Here is a 9621-nt window from a genome sequence, read left to right as displayed (position 1 = left end):
CTACGTAGATTAGGCGTTATAGCACAGCATGATAATTTGTGTGTGTTATGCTGTAAGTCTGAGGAGACTGCGTTTCATTTGTTTATCGGGTGTGAGCTCACTTGGCAGGTGTGGAGTGCTTGGCTGTTTGCTCTTGGAAGGCTTTGGGCAGTGTCAGGTTCATTAAAGGAGCACTTTCTAAGTTGGACAAATGGGTCAGTACGAAAGGATGAGAGGAAGCGGTGGTTCATTGGATTCTGTGCTGTTATATGGACAATTTGGCTAGAAAGGAATTGTAGAATTTTCAAAACCCAAGCATCTTGTGTGGAAGAAATTCTGAACAGATCTTTTGAATTCGCTGATGAATGGCTTGGTGGTGAACCCTATGGTTGTTGATGGCAGTACCGAAGATGACTAGGGGTTGTCATGTAAGTTGAGTTGTTTGGTGTTGTTACCTAGTTCGTGTGTTGTACTGGTTTGCTTTAATGCTCCACTTTATGTGTTGAGCTCTTTTACTTCAAAAAAAAAAACTATTGGAAAGTATAAATAGTTCGAGATAAGATGAAAGTGTTGTAGAGTTAAGAAATGGGTGATAGTGATGATAGTTTTTTAATATTTATACATTGTAAGAGAGAGATTAAAATGACTAGAGAAGACGTTACTTTTATCGGTAAGAAGAAGCCATCTGCAATATTTATAAGACTATCCACAACATTTTAGAACTATAGAATAATATTTTACAAAAAAAATGGGTAAATTAGAAAAAGGAGAGTGAATGAGTTGTTATATAGGATTCAAGGATTTGTAATATTCAATTTATTTGAATTATAGAACGATGGTGACTTACAAATAATATTTTATTGTCATAAAAATTTTTTGGAAATCCGTACTACAGAATTGTATGCAAAGATTGAAGATGTAGTTGGAAGTTTTAGATAATTGGCTTTGAATTTTCATTTTATGGGCATAATCGGAGCATCTAGTTCTACTCCCGTCGATTTAGCCGCTGCAACTTTAGCGGCATCTCCTACTTTTGCCATAAATTTGAATCGTGAAGTGGAATATGGGTGCAACATGGGAGATAATCGCACGTTTGATGAGCTTGCTCTTACAATATCATTACCTATTGGGGTTGCTCGGGACCCATAGATGCCAGTGAGGCAGATCCAAGAGAGGAAGCTCTTGGCGAGGACAATGACGATGTTGAGCTTTCTACGATTGGTTTAGTTACACAACAATTTCTTCCTCACTTGTCAATCCTCAATCTTGATGCTATGACTTAGCAGGAATTTTTAGATTTGGACTATAAGACTGGACAATCTGAATCATTTTGGCCTCTTGGGTTCCTATACCAAATGAATTTGAAGTTGGACAACAATTTTAAAATAAAGAAGAGGTGATTTTTTTGTGAAGAACTATAATATCCGTCATAGAGTTGAGTATAAAATGTTAAATATCATGACAAGTACAAAAAATTTGACAATATAATGAATACAACCGATGAATTTGAATGATTTTCTGACAAAAGAAAAAATATTGAGAGATAAGACGACACAACTAATCCCATATAAATTTGGCGACCGAGATCTCGAATAATCATTGACAAGTTAGATTATCATGTTATTTATGCTTCAATATTTTTAATGATTAGAGTGATACTTCTATTTTTATTAAAGTATTGCAGAAGGTAACGAAAGCAATGTTGATAAATTATTGTGATTCTCAGATTTTTACATTTTTTATTTAAAATCAATAGAAGAATAACGATTTAAATAAAAATTGAGAAGACAAAAATGTTTTCCTTTCTTATTTAAGATAATCTAATAATTTTTATACTCAATTAGTTTATTTAAATAATTTATTCCATAACTATCACAAACATATTTTACTTTCTCCTAATAAACGCTAACTTCATAAATTGTTTTTATAAAAATTTATTAGAAGAAATTGAAAGAAGATATTATTATAATATATTATCTCCAAAAAGATTTGTATTTCATTCTTTTAAAAAACGAGTTTGAAAAGGATTAAGTACGATTTTGGTTCCTAACGTAGAGGTCGAAAATTTATTTCGTCTTTGACCTTTTTTTCACTACAAATAGTTCTAAAGGTTTAACTTAATTTTAAGATCGTCCGAACACTCATTCCCTCTTCTTCCCCAAAATAACCAGAAGAGAAGCACAGAAGCACAAGCAAACGCAGAAACCGAAGCAGGTAGAAACAGAAAGCAGAAGCAGAATAACAACAATCAAACAACAACAACTAAAAGAACAACAACAATAATAACAATAAATAATGGAATCAGAGCAACAACAAAAGTAGAACCAGAACCAGAAGCAAAAATAGAAGCAGGCATAGGCAGAAGCAACTAGAAGTATCAACAACAACAATGGAATAAAAGAAATAAACAGAAGCAACCAGAAACATCAACATCAACAACAACAATAGAATAAACAGAAGTAAAACACATTCCTTTAAATATGAAAAATTAAAGAAAAAGGAATAAAAATTTGAAACAGAACTGTAGGGACTTCGAGGCGGTGGTGGAGAAGGAGGGGCTGTTAACTGCAAATCGCGAGGGGAGGAGAGCTGCGGTGGTGGTGGTGGATCGCGTGAAAAGGGCTGCGGCAGTGGTGGCGACACCGCGAATTGCGACGAGAATGGTGATGCGGTGGTGGCGGGTTGCAAATCGCGACAAGGAGGGCTCTGTGGTGGTCGGCGGCACTGCGAATCGCGACGAAGGCAGGAGTGTGGCAACGAGAACGGTTCCGTTCCTCTCTTCTCTTTCTCTCTCCCTCTGCTCTCTCCTCTCTTGCCGTTAGTGTGAGTGTGTACTGAGGAAGAAAGGAGCAGTGGCGAGGAAGCAGCGGTGGCGACGTGGAGATTCCCCACCTTCCCTTCTCCCTTTCCCCTTTTCTGGAACAACGCCCCCCCCAAAAAGCGCGACCTTCCCTTCCCCCTTTCCCCGTTTTCTTTTTGTTTTATTTTATATTTTTTTAGTTAGAGATAATTTGATAATAAAAATAAAAAATTTGGTAAAAAGAACAATTTTAAAATTAAGTTAAACCTTCAGACTATTTTGTAGCGAAAAAAGGCTGGAGATGAAATAAATTTTTAGCCTCTATGTTAGGGACTAAAATCGTACTTAACCCTTTTAAAAATAAGAGAGCAAAACGAGTGTATTATTTTTTAAAGGGTTAACCACTAAAAACGCTCTCAAGTTATTCAGACGCTGACAAAAATACCCCCGAATTTTATTATCGACAAAAATGTCTTCAAATAATTTAAAAACACAACAAAAATACCCAACAGTAAATATATATTTTCAAAAAATGCCTTAGAGATTAAATTTTCATGTAATTTTTTGCAAGCATGATTATAAAAATGAGATATTATTATTCTTAAAATTTGGTAATTTTTTGTTAAGTATATATTTTTTTGTTAACAACCAATAATACTTTTAAAAAATCACAAAAAAATATACTTAACAAAAAATCACCAAATTTTAAGAATAATAATATCTCATTTTTCTAATCATGTTTGCAAAAAATCACATCAAAATTCAATCTCTAATATATTTTTTGAGAAATACATATTTAATGTTAGTTTTTTTCCAAGATTATCTAACATTAAATATGTATTTCTCAAAAAATACATTAGAGATTGAATCTTGATATAATTTTTTTCAAGAATGATTAAAAAAATGAGATATTATTATTCTTAAATTTTGGTGATTTTTCGTTAAGTATATAATTTTTTATAATTTTTTGTTAACAACCCATAATACTTTTAAAAAATCACAAAAAAATATATACTTAGTAAAAAATTACCAAATTTTAAGAATAATAATATCTCATTTTTTTAATAATTCTTACAAAAAATTACATCAAAATTTAATCTCTAAAGTATTTTTTGAAAATATATATTTACTGTTAAGCATTTTTGTTGCGTTTTTAAATTATTTAAGGATATTTTTGTCGATAATAAAATTCGAGTGTATTTTTATCAGCGTTTGAATAATTTGGGAGCATTTTTGGTGGTTAACCCTTTTTTAAAAGATTGAATTATATTTATTAAAAAGGATATATTAATATTGTATAGAAAATATATTAATTCTTATGAATAATATGATAATTTTTATTCTAATGGATAAAATAAACAGATCGCTATATTTCCTAGTTTGTTCATAAGATTTTTGTTTTTTTAATAAGAGTTTAATTTTGATGTAGTGTCAGTATAAATCGTTTGAAGAATGTTAGGGGACTAACATATTTTGTGATTTGTAATCATCAATTAGCCATCATTAGTTTTTTTAACGGTGTGAAATTATATCTAATGGTGTGAGATTACTCACTTTCCTTTTGATGGTTAAGTGTTAGCCAGATTTTAATAAAAGTGCTGGCCCTAGACTTTTTCTAAAACATTTTATACTATTGTATAATTACATCTGTTCTTTTAGATGACTATTTAAGTAATCAATGTGAAAGATAATTAATTTTATTGATGTGACATCTTATAATTAAATGCATGTATAAAACTATTTATACACTAACAATGTATCAAAATTAAATTCTTTTAATAATGTTTTAGAGTATGAGTTAAGAGAAGTGTACAAAGTCATTATATAAATTTTCTGAATTTTCTAGTGTAGAAGTATTAATTCTGTGATATCAGAATAACTTGCACTTTTGAACAGAAATGGCAATAACTAATTGTTGAAATAGAAAAATAAACAAAAATGTCAGTCTAGTTACTTCTAAATATTGAAAGCAATCTAATAATTAATACTAATTAAACTCTGACTTTATTTTAACAGTCTCCTTAATTACATATTTACAGTGTGTTGTACTGTTGTAGTGTGTGAAGTGCAAAGTGGTAAATAGCGGTAAGAAGTAGTAGTGTAGCAGCACCTCAATCCACTTGCTCTTCCTTGTTTGCCTTTCCTTTTCTTTTATATCTTTCGCATCTGCAATTTCTTTCACTCTCTCTTCTCTCTCTCTCTCTCTCTCTCTCTCTCACACACACACACTCTACTTGTGAGACACCACACACGAGACCCAAGCAAACAAGGGAACACAGAAAGAAGGAGAAGAAGATGATGGGCGTCTCCTCCGCCACCGTCTTCGTTGCTTCCGTCTTCCTCCTCCTCACCTTCTCCTCCGTTCACTCTTTCTACCTTCCCGGAGTCGCCCCGCGAGATTTCCAAACCGTACGTCTTCCATTTCTCTATCTTTTTCTGAGATTCGCTCTCTCCATTCCCTTATTCGAATATCTGAGCTACGTGCTTCATTAACTTCTCGATCAACGCTATCTCGCATGAATCTGCTCGGATCTAGGGTTTTAGCTCTGATCTGTATATTTCCTCGCTGCTATTTTTGTTGGATTCTCTGTGGTTTGTTACGTGTTTCTCGATTCGAAGTGAAGCTCCCTCATGTTTTTTCTTTTTTTGGTGGATGGCTTTTGCTGTTCTGATTTGGTTTAAATTTGGAGTGTGCACTTTTATTTTCTGGTAGACGATTTGATGTTGCCGATTCCGAATGTCGAACTTAGAGTAGATCTTTACTTTCAGTTAATTGAGCACTTCCTTTTGCTTTTTTGAGGCTTGGCTCCATGAATTTAAGCTGTTTTTGCAATATGGAATTCCTGTAATTCGTGAAAATTTAGCTGATTCAGCCACTATTGCTGTCACGATGCCGTGATTGAAACCCCAATTGTAGTTGGGCATCGCAACTTATATGTGATGGATGATGAAATCTTGATTGATTATTGATCGGTGTAGTAGCTGTGTAGTGTGTAAGAGATTGCTCGCTTGTTGTAATGTGGCTTTGCCAATTGCCACTATGGGCTGAAATTGTAACCATCATTCAAAGCAGAAGGACAATTGAGATTGATCATTGAATTGTTGGTCTGTGTGACTTGGGAACTTGTTGATTTGGGTGATTTGGTTGACATTGAAAGCGTTTTATTTTAGTTTTTTTGTTTACTGCTTTTGTGTTTTATTGTGTGTGGCTGTGTGCAATGTGAAGTATCATTTAGATTTATTGTTTTTCTTCTGTTGGACTAGGGCGATCCCCTCTATGTAAAAGTGAACAAATTATCATCCACAAAGACTCAACTTCCATATGATTACTACTACCTGAAGTATTGCAAACCTAAGGAGGTCGTGAACAGTGCAGAGAATTTGGGTGAGGTCCTTCGTGGCGATCGCATTGAGAATTCAGTATATACGGTGGGCATTCTGCCTCATCCCTCATTCAATGCTTTGCTTGGACAATATAGCTGTGAAATTTAGTGACTAATCCTTTAATTTTATTTTCTTTCCAGTTTCATATGAGGAAGGAACAGTCTTGTACTGTTGTGTGTCGTGTAACTTTGGATGCCGATGCTGCTAAGAATTTTAAAGAAAAAATTGATGATGAATACCGAGTAAACATGTAATTAATTAGTATATTTAGTGATTTAATTAGTATTTGGATTTATTGGCTGGTGCCCTTCTTGCTATAGGTTTCTTCTTGACCTTTAATGTGTTTAATTGGACGTACAGGATTCTGGATAACCTTCCAGTTGCTGTTCTCAGACAAAGGAGGGATGGAAGTCAGTCAACAACATATGAACATGGTTTTCGTGTTGGGTTCAAAGGAAACTATCAAGGGGTATAACTTAGCAAGAAGTTCTGCTATAGAATTTAAAAGTTTGAATTTTTTTTAATAGAACATAAATTACCATTTTTGTTATGTTAACCTCACATATGCCTACAGAGCAAGGAGGAGAAATATTTCATCAATAACCACTTGAGTTTTAGAGTCATGTATCACAAGGATTCCGAAACGGATTCTGCTCGTATTGTTGGATTTGAGGTCACACCAAACAGGTCTTTTTCATTTCCCAACTACCACACATATCTTTCTCTGGTTATTGTTGTTGCATTCTTATCTTGGTATAACATATCACCAACTTTGTTGGTTTTATAGTTTATTTTAGGAATAGGATGCTGTTGGAAAGGAATTAAGAAACAAATTAGTTGGATGATTTGTTAATAGATTTCTGCTAGTTTATCATGTTGATTTTGTTTGAAGATAGACAATATTTGGTCAAACTTCAAAGGTGACTGAAAAGGGGAGATTCCTGTCTCTTTCATGGGTACTGTCATACAATACCTAGTACATTTATTCTTTTAAATGTGTGTTCGAATTTATATCTCTAGAATATAGAGCTTGTGTGTTTGATTGCTTTCTTGTTAGATTTCAAAGGAATCTTTCATGTGTAATATTTTTCTCATTGCAAACTCTATGACTTATGAAACAGTATTAACCATGAATTCAAGGAGTGGAATGACAAGAACCCACAGGTGACAACATGCAATAAAGACACCAAGAATTTGATGCAAGGTAGTACTGTCCCACAGGAAGTTGACACAAACAAGGATGTTGTATTCACATATGATGTTACCTTTAAGGTATTGCCAATTAAAACTGCAGTTACTCTCATCAACTTTCATCTCATCTGTTGTCAAATGCAAGAAGTTAAGTTTGATGGCAATTTTTTCAGGAAAGTGAGATCAAATGGGCATCACGGTGGGACACATATCTTCTAATGAATGATGATCAGATCCACTGGTTCTCCATCATTAACTCTCTGATGATTGTCCTTTTCCTTTCTGGAATGGTGGCTATGATCATGATGAGAACTCTTTACAGAGATATTGCCAATTATAATCAGCTAGAAACTCAAGATGAGGCCCAAGAAGAAACAGGGTGGAAACTTGTCCATGGAGATGTTTTCAGGCCACCTGTCAATTCAAATTTGCTTTGTGTTTATGTCGGTACTGGTGTTCAGCTATTTGGAATGTCACTTGTGACAATGATATTTGCTTTGCTAGGTTTCTTGTCACCATCTAACCGTGGAGGTCTCATGACTGCAATGGTTCTATTGTGGGTTTTTATGGGTTTATTTGCTGGTTACTCCTCGGCACGTTTGTACAAGATGTTCAAGGGCACAGAGTGGAAAAAGAATACCTTGAAAACAGCATTTATGTTTCCAGGCATTCTGTTTGGTGTCTTCTTTGTGCTAAATGCCTTGATTTGGGGAGAGCAGTCTTCTGGAGCAGTCCCTTTTGGAACCATGTTTGCTTTGGTTTGCCTGTGGTTTGGTATATCAGTACCCTTGGTCTTTGTGGGTAGTTACTTGGGTTTCAAAAAGCCAGTAATTGAAGACCCTGTGAAGACTAATAAAATTCCCAGGCAGGTACCTGAGCAGGCATGGTATATGAAGCCCGTCTTCTCTATTCTTATTGGAGGCATTCTGCCATTTGGTGCTGTGTTCATTGAGCTCTTCTTTATCTTGACATCAATATGGCTGAACCAGTTCTACTACATCTTTGGATTCCTGTTCATAGTGTTTGTTATCCTATTAATCACCTGTGCAGAGATTACGATTGTGCTTTGCTACTTCCAACTTTGCAGCGAAGACTACAATTGGTGGTGGAGATCTTACCTCACGGCTGGGTCCTCAGCTTTGTACCTTTTCCTCTACTCAATTTTCTACTTCTTCACCAAATTGGATATTACTAAACTGGTCTCGGGCATCCTTTACTTTGGATACATGATTATCGTTTCATACGCTTTCTTTGTGTTGACCGGAACTATCGGCTTCTATGCTTGTTTCTGGTTCGTCCGCAAGATCTACTCTTCTGTGAAGATTGACTAAAATTACAAGCATCGTATAGTGTGGATGATTCAAGGTTGAGCACCGAACCTGAGGCTGTAGGACTTTGAAGCAAATACAGCAGGGAAGTTCTTTTCCCCCTCCCCTGAAAACCCCCCTTTTTGTTTATTGTTTAGTGTAGCAGTTGGACTGTTAATTTGTTAAACCCGTTTCCATATATTACTGTAGTTGCTTAATCCATGAGAGATGTATGCATATTTCTACATGTCCATGTCATAGCATAGTTATATGATTTTCGATCAGCAGTTAGTTGTCAGGGAATGAATGGCATTTCTTGTCACAGCTAATTTGGCAAGGTGAACGACACCTATGCATGTTTGTTGATAAAGTCACATATATACATAATCAATGAACAACACTTGGGTAAACCATTAAAAAAAACAAAACACAAAAAACCAAAAGAACTTGGGGAGTTAGATCAAACGTCACTCAGTCACTGTACCGTAAAATTGATAGATAGTCATCCAACTTTTTTAATTATTTATATGGTTGGTACTTGGTAGAGAGGTGGTAGTGGTTCTCAACTTAGTTTAAAAGGGTGTTTGTAGTAGGTTGCAGGTTATATTCTCATCCAAGACGAGGAGGGAGCCAATATAAAAATATAAATCTAAAAAAAAAATTAAAATTAAGAGGGCTAATATAAAAAATTAATAATTTTTATACATTAAAATTTTTAATTTGGGAGGCCATTGCCCCCCTTCCTCAACACTAGCCTCCGCCCCTGTCCAAGGTTGTTACCATACTCAAGTTACCGGAGAAAGTTGATGCATCTACGTTAACTTATTGGCTGTGGGTGGGTGGTTATTTTTTAATAAGTCATAATTTTGTCTCTAACTTTTAAAATTTTTATTTTTGTTCAAAACGTCTTATTTTGTCCTATTTTATTCCTTTGGTCAAAATTATATTTTTAAATATTCC

General features: G+C 34.5%; 1 protein-coding gene across 1 annotated transcript; it reads left to right on the top strand.

Annotated features, from left to right (window-relative positions):
* Positions 1–4839: 4839 nt before the first annotated feature.
* On the top strand, positions 4840–8908 carry LOC107614886 (transmembrane 9 superfamily member 7). Its single transcript, XM_021112211.2, has 7 exons — positions 4840–5188; positions 6044–6208; positions 6304–6413; positions 6524–6632; positions 6738–6850; positions 7285–7435; positions 7528–8908. Exons 1-7 carry the CDS (start codon positions 5075–5077, stop codon positions 8683–8685), a joined length of 1920 nt encoding a protein of 639 aa, XP_020967870.2. The 5' UTR covers positions 4840–5074; the 3' UTR covers positions 8686–8908.
* Positions 8909–9621: the final 713 nt, after the last annotated feature.

This window comes from Arachis ipaensis, chromosome B9 (genome assembly GCF_059453495.1).
Source record: "Arachis ipaensis isolate K30076 ecotype BB chromosome B9, ASM5945349v1, whole genome shotgun sequence".
In the NCBI taxonomy this organism is placed as follows: Eukaryota; Viridiplantae; Streptophyta; class Magnoliopsida; order Fabales; family Fabaceae; genus Arachis; species Arachis ipaensis.
The sequence above is the reverse complement of the archived record's forward strand: the minus strand, read 5'-3'. Positions and strand labels throughout refer to the sequence as shown.

Bases quoted from the DNA above. Each gene is read 5' to 3' on its own strand.
- LOC107614886 (XM_021112211.2), top strand. From the start codon at position 5,075: ATGATGGGCGTCTCCTCCGCCACCGTCTTCGTTGCTTCCGTCTTCCTC. The intron at 6,209-6,303 runs GTGGGCATTCTG...TTTTCTTTCCAG, and splicing joins TTGAGAATTCAGTATATACG to TTTCATATGAGGAAGGAACA. The intron at 6,851-7,284 runs GTCTTTTTCATT...CTTATGAAACAG, and splicing joins TTTGAGGTCACACCAAACAG to TATTAACCATGAATTCAAGG.